At 46.8% G+C, this 15,873-nt stretch overlaps 1 protein-coding gene across 2 annotated transcripts in view; it reads right to left on the bottom strand.

Annotated features, from left to right (window-relative positions):
• WDR46 (WD repeat domain 46) overlaps nucleotides 1–15,873 on the bottom strand; it is a 161,582-nt gene that overhangs the window by 111,655 nt on the left and 34,054 nt on the right. The window contains exons 2-8 of one of the 2 annotated variants that reach the window (XM_069635234.1): nucleotides 13,534–13,734; nucleotides 13,247–13,327; nucleotides 12,218–12,330; nucleotides 11,520–11,607; nucleotides 11,327–11,388; nucleotides 10,981–11,085; nucleotides 7,454–7,604 (exon numbers count right to left, since the gene is read on the bottom strand). In XM_069635234.1, coding sequence (XP_069491335.1) covers nucleotides 7,454–7,604; nucleotides 10,981–11,085; nucleotides 11,327–11,388; nucleotides 11,520–11,607; nucleotides 12,218–12,330; nucleotides 13,247–13,327; nucleotides 13,534–13,734 — 801 coding nt within the window. Of the gene's footprint in view, nucleotides 1–7,453; nucleotides 7,605–10,980; nucleotides 11,086–11,326; nucleotides 11,389–11,519; nucleotides 11,608–12,217; nucleotides 12,331–13,244; nucleotides 13,328–13,533; nucleotides 13,735–15,873 lie in introns of both variants that reach the window. The other variant, XM_069635235.1, reaches the window with a different exon arrangement.

Consider the following 15,873-nt stretch of genomic DNA (forward strand, 5'->3'; position numbering starts at 1 on the left):
AATAAATCAAATACGATATTTGGGTAAATACGCATTTGCATCAAAACTAAAACCAATATTGCTCTTTTAGAAGGAAAAATATCATTGGTTGAATACTCCAACTAAAACTATTAGAGAATGTGGAGAAATCGCACCGAATGAAGAATGTTCATTGCTAGTAAAAAGAATTCTCAACTGCCGAAAATACCAGCGGTTCATTAAGCAGTACCAAATCCAAGTGCTGGAAGACAATATCTAAAACCATATTTGCTCAGGGGTAGCAGCGGTCAGCGACTTATCATGGAGTACTTTGGACCAAATATAATGTGCAATAGGTCCTCGGGGACGTTCAAGTGTGTAATACTCTGTTAGCCCATGCTCCTATGTTCTTATAACATTGTTTAAGGGCACTGTATTAAAACGGAACTTGGTTAAAAGTGCATGCAAGAACGTGTGCCTAGTCAAGAGTAAATATGCTGCCAGACCGGGTGTGTGAGCTTCAGAGTACCATAGCGCCATCTAATGTGCTTCTGCAGACAGAGCTCTTCTCTTTGTTTTTGCTATAGTGAAGTATTTGTCCCTGATCCAAGTTTTAGGATTCCTAAGAATTTATTTATTTTTTTTTTATTTTGGTTGGTTCAAAAAAATTGAACCTTTCAAAACAATAGTTATAAAACACATCATTCGATTTTCAACAGTTTTGGTTAATACACATTAATCCTTTACAAGTTCACATTAAATCAATAATACTAAATAAAACATATGAATTACGTAAAACTCAACACATAAAATTGCGAAAAATAAAACAAATGAATGATACATATCCAAGAAATGCATAATCTATTAGTCAGTTTTAAATAATGCATTTAAGAATTGTATAATTGCGATTTGAACCGACAACTTAGTTTTTGTGAATAGCCATTGCCACGCTTGCATATGGTCCATGGGAGGTAATGAAGCCGTCACTCTTGCAAAGAATTTCTTCCTCAGATCAGCCAAGTATAGACATTCAATTAAGCAGTGTTGAAGTGTTTCTTTCTTGGTAGTCAATTTACACCATCAACAAAAATTTTGATTTGGTGAAATCTGCTTCCTTTTTGCAAGAACATCTCTTTTGTGCCAGAGATTGAATCTAAAACGTAGATATTCATTACGCAGTTTTGGGGCTGGCCACTTATGAAGATAATCAGCTATACTTCCCAATGGTTTGTGGCCAAATAACATTAAATCAAAATCCTTGGCATGTGAACAATGATCAATAGTGTTTATCCAATCCATTTGGAGCAATTATATTTTGGCGGGATTGTGTAAAGGAGTGTCCAATGTTATACTAGCGTCAGCAAGAATGTTTAAAGTATGCGGCAACCATTTGCTTGGGAACAGATCTTCAGAGGTGGTTAAGTAACACGCTAGTACGCCTACTACATTTGTTGATGTTAGACTAATTAAGCATTATCTCAGGAGAGCGCATCTTTTCCATTGAATTTGGGAGAATAATGACGGCAAGCCAATTTCATAACGAATCATTGCTCGAGATGTGCACTTGGGCAAAGACAATATTCTTTTCCAGAATTTGGCTTCGATGATGTCCCAATATTCACGTTCTTGAGGTAAGGACGTCTCCTTACCATACGTTAGAATGGGCACCACTTTTTGCTTGTAAAACATTACAACATGTTTATACGAGAATTTTCCAAATTTATAGGATAATAATTTAGCTTGGTTGGTCAATAGTTGCAACTTTTGTTGTAATTCTACAGTGCCATTATTAATTTTCAATGAATTTGTAATCGAAACTCCCAAGTACTTATAGGTTGATACTTTTTCAAGTTTATCCAGTCCCAAGTACCAGTCCAGATGTTTACTAGTTGTCTTAGATTTGCAGTCTTGCACGAGAACTTGTGTTTTCGTGGTGTTAATAACCATGTTATTTACAGAAGCATACGTATTTAGCTTATTCAGCATGTTTTGCAAACCTCTATGAGTTTGAGACAAGATAAGACCGTCTGCATATAATAGATAATTGATTAGATGTGCGCCCAATTTTGGAGCATCACAAATCATATCTTGAAAGGCATGTCTTATGTCAAGTATAAAGAGGTTGAATACGGTTGAAGCCAAGATACATCCCTGTTTGAGTCCTCTGAGTTCTAATATATGAGGTTAATAGGCCATCCAATGTCAGCCTTACTTGTATTGAGGTGTATGCATGCAACAACATGATTAGGGAAAATAGTGAGGAGGGGCAGTTGTACTTGTTAAGCTTCTGATATAGTAAATAACTGATCAATAGAATCAAAAGCAACTCTGAAGTCTACAAAGGCCAAGAACAACTTTTGTTCATGCTTCGCATATTTTGCTTTGATGAGGTTCAAAATCATTATGTTAGGGACAGTGCCCACTCCTGCCACAAAACCTGCTTGTAGAGAGTCAAGTAAGTTAGAATTAGAGATCCATCTATTAAGCTCTTTCAGCAGGATGCGAGCAAAGATCTTCCCTGGCGCATGCAAAGGGCTATAAGAATCAAATGCAGATTTGTGAACCAGCCTGGCAGACCGATTCTGTTTATTTCTTTTTTAATATGCATCAACCACATCATTCGACTTGCCATGGCACTATACATCTGTCAGTATGGTCTGTGTCACATCTCGGGTTGCTCCAATTTGAACACAAAAGTGAAATCTGCTTCCTCGTGGAGCATAAAATAAATAGATTTGGACGCTTTTAGAACCCTTCACAAAAAAGGGATTTCAGCTAGAACCAACTTCTACAGTTCTGCACTACCCCAAATTCCTGCACCATATACTGATATGCCTGCAGTTTTAGCTTTGTAAACCTTAATTAATGACTGAATATGAATGCCCCCTGTCGATGACGTGAAGCGAAACAGAGCTACGCTAGCCTGCTTCACACGCGAGGGGACTCTAGCTACTTGATTTGCCCAGCTCAAGTTATTCGATACGTGTATGCTCAAACAATCAAAGTTCTCCACACATTGGAGCTTTTCACTTTCACATTGCACTGGTGCGTTGGGCATTTTCTTCAGGCCCATGATCTTAGATTTACTTTTATTTATAGGCAGTGCCCTTGTCTCCATGAAGCTATCAGAGCAGTCTATTAGACTTGAGGGCTTTTGGGGTCTTGGCTCACAGGACAGCATCAAGTGGATGATGAGCAGCACAGGGCATGGACGACAGAGGCATGGGACAGCCGATCTTTAATTTAGTTTTCTAGATCATTTATATACAAATAAAGTAGAGGATGCCACTTTCAGGGAAAGGGGCGTTAATTCATCTGACGATATGTGCCGAACTTGGACCTTTTAAATCAGTGTACAAGGCCTTCATAAGTCTCAACAATGGCCCAGGAATATTGCGACTCTGCAATAGGAAACAATTGGTCCCTATTAAACGTAGTCAGCACACTTGATGGCTCCTCATGGATTCCTTTGACTCCTCCAGAGTCATCCTTAATGTCCATCTTAATGGCACTGTCTTGGTCCAAGGTCCTCAGGCCAATCTCCTCCTCTTCGATAGGCATTTCCCTCACCTCATCAACTTCATTTCATCTCCGGCTGTCCCTTCCTCTCATTCCTTGGCTGTATTGCCCACCCCTCACCCCCTCCTCCTCTGCCCCACTTCAGGCTACCTCCACTCCTCCGCAGGGCATACCTCAGATTTGTACCCCTCCCCGGGAGGGTTTTAAGGCTGGCAACCTTCTGCATCTTGCCACTCAACTCTCGCTCTGCTGCCAAACACTCATTGACATCTGCCACCTACTCGAAGAACTGGACCTTGATGAACTCCGTTTTACTGAGTCATGGTCAGTTCCGTCACAAGTCTCCTCTACTCTCTACTCTCTACTCTTCCATTTCTGATGCTCTTGCCCCTGTCCTGTTTGAAGTCCAAAGCCAAGTGCAATTCCTGGCATGACTCAGACCTAGCTACACTTAGTGTAGGGCAGCTGAGAGGAAATGGGGGGCTTCTTGTTCATCCTCTGACAAACTGGCCTGTCGCCTGCTCCAAAAGGCACTACCGACTCGGTCCTCACCAAGAAGAGAGTCCACATTCAAGCCCGTGTCTTGGGGGCATCTAACAACTCGGCCTAACGCTTTAAAATCTGCAAGGAGCTGGCCAACCCTGCTGCAGTCTACACCTCCTGTTGCCTCACAGGCCCTTTGCAATATCTTTGCCTCTCACTTTCTCTCAAAACCCCAGGAGATCCTGTCCACCCTCTCCTCTCCCCTCCCCTCCCCCCCTCTCCATCTGTGCTGGCTGACCCTCCTTCAGCCACTCAGAGCCCCCCCCCACTCCCCATCTCGTCCTTTCCTCTTCTCTCCCCCGATGAGGTCGCTAGACAAGTGCGATCTATGAAAACCTCGTCAAAACAGGTTCATCCCTGTTTCTCTAAAACCATCAAGGACCAGGCACCCTCGCTCCGGCACTAGCTGTTTTTTGCAACCACTCCTTTGCCTCAGGATCCTTTCCCCTCCCCTCCGAAGCATTCCCTTGTGCATCCATTTCTCAAGAAATCCACAGCGGATCCTTCCTGTTCAGCCAACTATCGCCCAATTTCCATTACTCCCTTTCTGGCCAAACCCCTGTAAAAGCTGGCCATCTCCCAGCTTAACCTTCATTCTGATTCTGTTGGCTGTCTCCATGACCACCAGTCTGGCTTCAGAGCTGCCAGAAGCACGGAAACTGCTCTCCTGGACATCCGTGAACATCTGCTCTCCAGCCTTGACTCGAACATTCCCTCTGTTCTCATCCTACTCCCTCTCTCTTCTGCCTTTGACACTGTCAATCACACCATCCTGCTCAACCGTCTGTGATAACCTGGGTATCACCGATCAGGCTCTGGCCTGGCTGACTGCTTTACTCTCTTATCAATCCTCCCAGGTCATACTGGGGCCCGTCCTATCATCCATCTCCCTACCTGTGGTGTTCCCCAGGGGTCTAATCTCTCGCCATGACTTTTCAACCAATACCTGGCAACTCTCGCCCACTGCATTGCCATTTTCTGCTCAAATTCCCAGTGCTACGCTGACGATACCTCATTTTCAGGCTACTCTCGGCCATCACCTCTCCATCTCTCATCTCCGATTGCCTCACTGCCATTCAAGATTGGTGTTCCGCCAATGATCTTTGTCTGAAGGCCAGCAAGACTGAGATCCTCAACAGCACACCTTCTCCATCCTTTCCTATCACTCTCTGGCAGGCCTCCTTTGGCCCTCCTCCTAGACCCACCTGCGAGGCCAAGAACCTCAGGGTCATTTTTGATTCCACACTTTCCTAAAAAGTAAAACTTCCTATTGCACCTCCTCGGAGGTACTCTGCCTTTCCTCTCCTTCCCCCAGAAGCTCACTGTCTCCCAAGCTCTGGTTCTCTCTAGGTTGGACCATTTTAACAGCCTCTTTCTAAATCTACCTGCCTCTACTCTCCGCCCTCTGCAACTAATCCAGAACAGGACTGCAAGACTTGTCCTTGGCCTCAAGCCCTGGGATCATATCTCTCCCGCTCTGAAATCTCTCCATTGGCTCCCAGTGGATGCAAGGATTAAATTCCAAACCCTCTGCATTTTCCACAAGGCTTTCTGGAGCCGGGGTCAAAAATATCTTCAGCAATCCCTCAGCAAATACCTCCCCTCTTGAGCTCTTCGCTCCTCTAACTCCCTCAGGGTCAGTCGTTTTACAAAGAAACGAGCTGGGGGTACATCTCGGTCTTCGGCTGGGGTCTCCCTCTAGAACAGCCTCCCTGCCACTCTAAAACTTGAGGAGAACCTTCTCTGGAAGCACCTCAAGACCTTCCTCTTTGCCTCTGCCTTTGGCCCCGCCTCTCCCCTGCCGTCTGTTCTCTCTTGGCACCATGCACCTGGCCACCCTCTGTCCTCCAGGCCAAGGTTCCTGCTCATCCTGCCACCCTCCCGCACTGCCTCCGGCCACCCCTTGCACTGGGGTCTGTATCTGTACCCATACTGCCCATCCCCTTTTTTCTTCCTGCACTTATCTGACCTACCCTGTCTGCTGCCTTAAACTCAGCACTTGCCACTTGCAGGCAGCACTACCACTTTTGTTGCTTTATTATTTGTTCTGTTCTCCTTTTGCTCTGCACTTTCCACTTCTCCTCCCTTCCCTGCACTTTTCCCCTCCCCCTCTCCCATGCACTTGCACATTCTCAATGTCACTGGGCCTAGTAAGATCGTTGTTTTGTTCTCCCCTGTTCCCCTCCATTGCCTTGTCGCGCTCTGAAACACTTCAATCCACGAAAGCCATGCACAATGAAACCCCATCCCCTGCATTGAATTGTGAGGCAATAAGTATTCAATTCAAAATCTGTTCCTCTCCCCCAAACCGCTTCTAAACACGTACTGGATTTGGGAAATGGGTAGGCATCACAGCCCCACATAGAGAGCCTATAAAAAATTAGTTGCTGCATCCAAAAATGAAATTATCCTGCAGCATGCTAGGTTATTTGCATTCCCAACAATTTTTATTATTTATTGTACATTTGTATGGTACCTATACAGCCAAGGAGTTTCCAGGCCGCCACAAGGCGGAGGTGAGTAGTGGTGGAAGGTGGGACGGACAACGGAGAAGAATAATAACGGTCCTACTAGGCCATGTGACAATCGGATCGTGCAAGTGCAGAATATGAATTGCAAGGGAAGGGGGAAGATCAGGGAGGATGGATGAGGGAGAGGGAACATGGGGAGTGCAGGAAGGAGGGGGCACATGGGGCTGGGCTAGTGCCAAGGGTGCTACGAAGGCAAGTGCCGGGGAGCAGGGGTAGCAGTAGTGCGAACAGGGTGGACCACACTAAGTAGGTTAGTCAGGGAAGGCTGCCCGAGGGAGAGGGCAAATGAAGGGGGTTCGGGGGAAAAACTGGTTGACGAAGGCCTGGCCCCGGTAAGACTCATAAGGGACCAAACAACCAGTCACCATTGCATTGGGCATTAGCATGGCAGGGAGAGCAGGAAGCAGGAGAAAAGGAAGGTCTTGAGGAGCTTCCAGAAGTTAAGGAGATCTGGCTCAAGTCAGAGAGGCAAGAGGCCGTTCCAGAGCGAGGTTCCTGTTGAAGAAAGTGAACTACCCACCCACTCTCTGCTTGGAGTAACATCTGATCTGCAGAGAGTTGGAGCTAGAGGACCGAAGGACTCTACCAGGGAGGTATTTAGGCAGAGATAGTTGGATGTATTGGAGTCCCAGGCCTAAAGCCTTGTGGATGATTTCACATTTCCACGACTGACATTGTGCAGGATATTCATATTGCATTAAAAAGTGCCCATACGTTTCTGGCCCGGAAAGGTGCATCTATTTTATAGACTTACATCAGCTGGGCAGCAACATGATCCACATATTCACAAGGAAGCCCCTCATGGCAAAGATGGCACAAGTCCTCCTCACTAGGACTCGTCCACTAGTCTCCCAGCAACACAGGCAATTCCAATCGACCCACCAGCCAGGCAAAGGACTCACACAAGTTGCCAGTAGGAAGTGGTAGGGCAGAAACTCCATGCGCAGTACATCATTAAATTTCTTCACGCAGTGCAGCTCCACGCCCAGATTATCATAAATGTACAGCCACTTCTTCTGGGCCACAGCAAACATGTTCTCAGTGTGCAGCCACCTGTGAGGGGTGGGGGAGAGGGAGGGGTGAGAGGAATAAACAAATGAAATCTACATCCACAGACAATGGGTGGGTGAACAGCACCAGAAAGCCTATCAGGCAGAGTAAAAATGCACAGCAATTTATGGGAGGAGAAAGCACAAAAAGCCGTACTGTGGACCAAGCGCAATGGAATGGGCTACTCTAATATATGTCTGGGTAGTTGGAGCAGGGTGGTGTAAGAGAGACTGATATCATGCAACCGCACATCAGAGAATACAGCTGCAGTGTGCAGAGTTCCGCTGGGTGCAAGAGGAGGCAACTCTAATCATTAGAAAAGGGGCAGAGAACCAAATGTGTAGCCACCCACTAGAATGTTACAACTTTTTTAATGCTGCACAACTAACAACAGCCAGGACATTCAAGAGGTTTTAGATGGGGGTAGAGAAACAGATTCAGCAAAAAGGGGTAGTGACGAGTCCAGGGAATTTGTCTTCTCCCCAAGGGGGAGCCACACCCTTGGGGACTAGGGAGGTGAGTCTGCTATGCTTAACACCCCCTAAGGGAAAGTGGGATCCCACTGGGCCCCCCCCCCACTTCCTCAAGCCTCCTTGGGGGATAAGGAATCCCCAACCAGGGATTATCGAGCCCCCCCTTTTAAGTCAGTTTGTCCCCCTTTTAGGACAGCAGATATGGTTACTGACCCTGTGATGAGAACGTCTCTTGAATTGCCAGAACCAATGATACCCCAGTCTTCTTAAAGATGGGAACATAAAGGACTAGTGAGTTACATGGGAGGGGGAGGAGGCGATGATCCAGCGGAGTAAGTCACCAAAGCAGAAGACGTTCCTAAGGGGCGGAGTCACAAGGCTGCAGTGTGCAGGGCAAAGACGCCAAACAGCCCATGCAGCAAAGCCTAGACTGCTCCAGCAGAAGTAACCCGACCGTGACAAGCATGGTGCCTGAAGATGGGAACCCCAAGGCACTGAAGAGCACAAACGGAATGAAACAGACGCAGAAGACTGCTGAGGAAACCTTGAAGAGGTTCCACAACAGCCGAGGAGAATGCCTCCCCCGAGGAACACTGGGTCAACGCATCAGGAGCACGATGGTCCCAGGGAGACTTTAAGGAAACCCTCAGAGAGGCGAGAATAACCCAAACTGGAGTAAGAGAAACAGATACTCTAGTCCATGTGGAAGTCAAGAGAGCCCAAAACAGGACAAGAGAACCCAATACCCGAGTCAGCGTGGAACATGAGAAACCCCAAACACCCAAGGCAGGAAGAAAGCTGAACCAGATACCAGAGTCAGTGTGAAATTTAAGAAATTTGAGGAGAGAGAAGCAGACACCTGATCCAGGGTGACAGAGAAGCCACCCCAAGCCAGAGCAAGAGAAAGATACTGGAACCATACTGAAAGTCAAGAAAGCTCATGCAGGGGCACACGAAACAGACAGAATCAGGGGGGAAGTCGATAAACCCTGTGTCGGGGAGTGAGAAACAGGCACCTAAGTCAAAGTGAAGATCAAACCACTCAAGAGTCTGGGGGAACAGCTACCCGAACCAAGGTGAAAAACATGATACCCCACAAAGTGGTGCAGAACTGGAAAGCCTACGAACAGCAGGAAAGCAAATAGCTCAAACCGAGTTGAAAACCAAAGGACCCCCAAAGAGGTCAGAACCCCCAATAACCCTTGAGGGGCTGAGAGACTGAATAACAGAAACCAGATTGAACCCCAGATACTCAAGTTGGGGTGAAAAACATCGCAGAAATACAGACAACCTGAGACAGGGAAAACATGTTCCCCTACAAGGGAAGGAGCAAAGCAGAGACATTGGATTACACCGAATTGTGAAATGCACAGCCAAGCAGACTGCCTGGGACAAGAGATCAGAACTAAACGTGGTGGTGAGAAACCAGCCACCATTTCCCCAACTTGATGGAGAGCCGATTTGCAGGCTACGTTTATGTTAGTTTGTGTAGTAACGCAAGGGACAAACTATAGGTAGATTAGGTTTTGGATGGAGGACTGGATTGATTGTAAGACTTACTGATGCGCATAGGTTCTTTTATTTTTCTGTAGAATAGGGAAAACCACCTCCTTAGACATCAGGTCAGGACATGCCCTATATATTTTAATAAAAGCGATCAGATACAAACATGACTTCTTGTCCGTCCCGCATGTCCGACTTACCACAGGGTCATAAAATTGCATTTAGTTGTGAAGCTACACCTTTAAGAAAAATCAGGGAATGAAGAAAAGCACAACACATATAAGAAACAAAAACACAAATGCACAGCTGGCAATAGTTGGAATAAGGTTGCAAGAGACTTGGAAAAGTACAAAAATTGACCATGCAGATCATTGGTGTGCCCGAGAAGAGGAGTATGCTTCACAGAAGGGAAATAAACAGAAAGCAGACCGAACCACTGTTAAATTGAGGCCAGTGCAGGACATCCCTCGTGGAAAGGGACACCTGACGAACACACTAACCAGGGAGATTGTACCAAGGCCTGCGGAAGTAAGTATTTCACAATGTAAGCGGTATCGTAGATTGGTAGCGATTCCACCCAGAGAGATGCATTACAATAATCTCGGGAACATGAAACAGGCAAACCTTTCAATCCATTATTGTCTTTCCTATTAATTAGACTATCTTCAGAGGGTTATTTTATAAATAAAGAGGTTCACTCTCAAACAAGGAGCACGAGTTTTGTTAACGTTGCTCAACGTCTTCATGAATTCTTGCTCTTATTCACCTTCATATTCATCCTTTAAGATTTGCACTTAAATAATGGCAAAGCAGGGCCCCATCTTCTTTGAAGGTTTACCCTGGGCACTTGCCACCCCTAGGAGACTGATATTCTACTGCAGGCCTCACAGTTTGCATTCACCACTGGAGAGTGACAATGGGCTCGTGGTGAGTAACAAATGGTGTGCGTTTTGCGCATGTTGAGCAAGGAGGGGGGAGGGGGGGGGACTTCAAAATGTTACTACCGTACTAGTGGGCATTTACATTGAGATCACAGGAATCCTGCCAGAAAGAAGCCGCCAGATTCAGGTCTGGCGGACATGGGTGTTGTGCAATACAAGGAGGTGGAAACAGCACTGTGGAGTCACAACAATGCCAGCTGTGTGCTCTACAAAACACTGGTCACACTGGCCCTTCAAATATACAGGCTTTTCCAGCCACCAGAAAGTAGGGTTCACACATGAAACAGCTGCTGACTAATCACGGATAGCCAAAGCGCTGACACTTTTCAGAAACAAACCTTTCCTTTTAAAAATAAAAAAAAGAATGTAGATGTCAACAGCAGCATAGTCAATCTTTGTAGCCACCCACAGGCATGGTGCATGTAGTAACATGAGGACTGCTCTAAAGACTTCCAGCCTCACCTGACGTCGTTCACAGACTCCATAACATTCATCTCGCAGGTCAGCTGCTTGGAGTTCCAATCTAGGGCCGCCACATGGCCCCTACGGCCTCCCAGGAGCAGGTGCCTGCAAAGAGACCACAGAGCTGCTGAGGAAAGAGCCAGAATGCAGTGTTGTGAAAACAGGGGTTCTGGATCAACCAGATATGAACAAGGTAGCAAATGGCTCTGCTGACAGAGATGGATGCAGCGGAAGCAACAAAAAGCAACCAGTTCACTGCCTGAAGCGATTAGAAGGCAGGACTTGGTACCCTTATGAGTAGGGACTCTGCCAATGCTCAAGGAAGGTGAGGATTTCTCCTCCTTACCTGCCGTTGCGAGTGTAGTTTAATCTGTAGGGACCAAACTGTTTCAGAAACAGGTTGAAATGCTGAAATGAGACAAGAGTTATGGGAGAAGGCAAAGGAAAAGAGTGAGAAATAGAGGCATTGATGCATGCGCGCCTTGAAACATTTGTGTATAGGCGCGTTATAAATGCCATATATCATGAATGACCCTGACCTTTGACCCACTGGTGATGTCCACAGCCTCGACAATGTCCTCCTGTTGGATGGTGCAGGTGTCTTCCCCGTCATCCCCTTCAAGGAACCTGGGGGCAAGAAACAATGGGGTCATAGTCGGATGTAGCTACAGGCACTTATTTGTGCTGCCTAGTGGAACAGCGAACGGCAGACAAATGCGAGAGAGTGAGAGCGAGAGAGAACGACAGGCAAAGGGAGAGCGAGAGAGAACGACAGGCAAAGGGAGAGCGAGAGAGAACGACAGGCAAAGGGAGAGCGAGAGAGAACGACAGGCAAAGGGAGAGCGAGAGAGAACGACAGGCAAAGGGAGAGCGAGAGAGAACGACAGGCAAAGGGAGAGCGAGAGAGAACGACAGGCAAAGGGAGAGCGAGAGAGAACGACAGGCAAAGGGAGAGCGAGAGAGAACGACAGGCAAAGGGAGAGCGAGAGAGAACGACAGGCAAAGGGAGAGCGAGAGAGAACGACAGGCAAAGGGAGAGCGAGAGAGAACGACAGGCAAAGGGAGAGCGAGAGAGAACGACAGGCAAAGGGAGAGCGAGAGAGAACGAGGAGAAGGAAGGGTTGGCATGGCAGGGTTCTGGCACTGAACTAGTGCAGGGACATCTTTCCCCCACTACGGAAAAGGAATCCAATGGGTCCCTGAACCAAAGCACAAGAGTATCAAAGAACAATCTTACCCAGCATCCTCTGGCAGTAACACATCAAAACGTGCAGCCTGTGTCTGGGCCAGCTCCATTTTACTTTCGAGTGTCTTCAGCTCATGCTTCAGCCTCCGGTTCGACACCAGTTTCTGAGGGAATAGGAAAAGGATGGGACGTGAGAAATGCACAGAAGATGCACTGGAGAGTGCAATGGACTTCAAAGCACAAATGAGAGAAGCACCGACTTCTGCAAGTGGACACCCTTGAGCAAGGGCGCAGATGGCAAATTAAGGGCACTACAAGAGGAGAGGGAGTTGTAGGTAGGGAGAATTCACCCAGCTGTAAGCTAAGCACCCTGTTGGAGATTTGTGAAAACGTATGCCAAAAAGGTGGATGCGAAGAATTAGATGCAAGATGGAGAATGAAGAGGCAGGAAGCTCCATGAAGGTGGAAACGAGGGGGGAAGAAGGGCCAGAATGAGATAGGGAGTGGGGAACATACAAAAAGTGACTGTTGAGTAGAGGGCACAATTTTTAAGGAACACATTCTATGGGAAATTCAAGGGAAACTAAGCAGCCTGTGAAGGAACCGAAAGATTGACAGAATGAGATAGGGGTGTGGACAATGATACAGGCCGCAGTAGTGGGTCATGCCCACTGCATCAACAGAGTAGGAAGACATTGAAGATGATTCAGCAAACAAGGTGGGAGAGTAGGGCAATCGGGAGAAGCACGTGAGGAAGCGGTGTGGCTGCCAATTGCAGTATTGTACGGGAGATGTGAGAAGGGCAGGCAAGTATTTGGGTATCAATGAGGAAATAGAAAAAGATTTGAATATGACAAATATTTTATGCACCGAGTTAGCTGAAAGAGTTTAACAGATCGCGACAGAAGGTAAGAGTTGTAAGGCTTGTTCTGGAGGAATATATGCTGTTCTCTGCTGACACACTACTTCATAAGATGTCATGCCATGTTCACAACTCTAGGCCGCGTGTTAATTCTTAGACTGAAGGCGGGGTGGGGGGGATGGCTGGTGTGGAGTAATCTGGGTCTCGTCAGCACTTACAAGTTCAGGTTTCTTGCCACGGTCAAACTTCTTGATGTTCTTCATGGGGACCGGAGCAGGCCCAGGGAAGGGGTCCGTTTTCTAGAATAAGAGCATCATGTACAATTATTGGAGGTTAGTGAAAACACACCAAGGAACCCAGATTCAGTCACATCTAACAACCCCTTGGATGAGGAGGCATTGAAAACACCCGCACCTCCACCTTCTCACTGACTGTACTACATCAATCAGGAATGCAGCCCACTCCACCACACTCTAGGTACTAGTTCAGAGAAAGATAATCGCACCCCAGAGATGAACCTCTTTTTGAGGGCCCCCGTCGGCTCCCCAGATGGTTCCATCTTCTTCTTCTTCTTCTTCTTCCGCTTCCGAGCTGGTTTTGATGCTGGCTCTGCCAGAGGGTCTCCATCCTCCTTAGACTTCTTGGGCTCTGGTGCAGCAGTTCCCAGATCCTTATCCTGGGTCCCCTCCCAATAGCGTTTTACAACCTGTAAAACAAACCATAGACTCAAAAATGGGGCAGTTTTTAAGGCTGGCCCTCAAGAACAGTTCAGCGATCAAGCACACCCATAGATGCAGTGGACACAGACATCTCCCTGCCCTATGATCCCCATTCTGAAGGTCTCTTGCTTGTGATAGTTGCTGTCGGAGCCCTCAAACACCCTTCCTTCTTGGTTAGTTGGTAGACTTAAACTACCACCTCTGGAAATTGCCAAATACAGTGCCCACCGCTGATGGCAATCTCTGTGGGAGACGTTCAGCAGATGTAATGCATAACAATGGCGTGGCCCAGAGGAGTTCATGCAGGCTAGTTGTCAAGCCACACGTGTTAAAGGGAAACTTTCTGCTAGGACGGCATGTGTCAAATATTAATGTGCTGCTCATTCGTATGGCTTTGGGGGCACTCCAGCACCAGACAAAAAGCCTTGCCAGCAAGAATATAATGCCCTAAAAGCTGCCCCATCTAACCTTATGAGGTTCAAGCATCAATGCTCACCAGACAGCAAGGAGGATGCCTAAGACGATGGTCCCCATACCCTGTACGAGATCGTTTTATATAAATTAAGATTTATCTGTGTGTGTTCCAAGAGCTCGAGCTGGCACTTAAAGCTGCATATACTGCTCGCCTGTGTCCAGGAAAATATGTGCGTGCTGGTCATGAAAGTGTGTCACCGTATTATGGAAATTCATAGGGTGGGGAGACAACCACTCTGTCCAGAGCAGAGCTTGAGGTAAGCAAGCACTCCATAACTTATAATAAGAGTGGTGTGCGAGTTATGCCAACAAGGCCACTGCCTTGGCTTCCATTGGCAACCTGTGAAATGAGTTCATGGGCTCAGCACACACTACTTTTTTTGGCTATTACGTTTTTGTGTTTTATTACATTTTTATTTTAAGTACACAAAAAAGGTAAAATGTAGCAAAAGTAATGCAATATTAGCAACCAGCGGAAACAGTGTAAACAAAACAATAGAGACATCAGGTTACAGCAAGTGGGATGACCATGATACCAAGAGGACTAAAAATATAAAAACCCCATAAAAGAAAGCACATCATGAAAGCATGCATATAATCTATACATTAGGTTTTACAATGCCAGTAAGGCAACCAAAATCAAGAACCATCCCGTAAGCACATCAGCCATACATTTGATCTGATATATGATGTGGCACTTGTAACGCGCCTATACACAAGTGTTTCAAGGTGCGACGAGGCAAGGAAAGGCGAACAGAGAGAGGACAGAGACAACGATCTTACTAGGCCAAGTGACAAGAGCTTGCGCAAGTGCAGGGGGGGTGGTGTGCTGTACATGGGATCAAAACAATAAGAAGTGCAGCCAGCAGGTGTCCAAGTGTGAAGTGCAAGAAGGGGGACTGTTACAGATACAGACCCAAGTGCAAGTGTTGCCGGGAGGGAAATCTGCGTGGTCCAACCGTGGCTGTTTTTACCGCAATGGAAAAGTTTGCATGGGAAATGTACGCACCACAAAAGGTTTGTACATTTCCCATTCAAACAAACATTTCAAAACCCTACGTACCCACACCCACAACAGACCCACACCCTTAACAGACCCAACATAACCAAACCCCACTTACCTTCTAAGACGCCTTGTGTCCCTGCGGCGCCAGTTCCCTTTCATGATCAGGAAGCAGCGCTGCAGGGTCCTTTTCTTTTTTTTGTTGGGTGTGCTGCGAGGGTGTCCCCCGCAACCCCCGTTCACTATACTATATAGTCTAGTGAGCGGGGTGTTGCGGGGGACACCCCTGCAGTCTTTTTAACCTACCTTAAATGCATACCAAAAAATAAAAAAATAATAATAAAAAAAAACACCGGTAAAATCGTACAATACCGCCAGGAGGCAGTGCGGGTGTTCAACAAGGGGGGGGGGTGGGGGTGGTGGAGGTGACAGGGATCTGGGCCCGAAATCAGAGGGTACTCCGGTTACCCGTGCATTATCAGACAGGAAATCAGCAGGGGAGAGGAAGAGAGAAGGCACAAGCAAAGAGGAAGGTCTTGACAGTTTTCTCGCCAAATGGTTGGCTGATGAATACAATATGGAACATACCCTGCTCGAGACCCCCGATACATCGAGTGCGATTACGAGAAACACTCTTGGCAGCCGCCCC

The sequence above is a fragment of the Ambystoma mexicanum genome, chromosome 13 (assembly GCF_040938575.1).
Source record: "Ambystoma mexicanum isolate Mex_15411 chromosome 13, UKY_AmexF1_1, whole genome shotgun sequence".
Classification (NCBI taxonomy): domain Eukaryota; kingdom Metazoa; phylum Chordata; class Amphibia; order Caudata; family Ambystomatidae; genus Ambystoma; species Ambystoma mexicanum.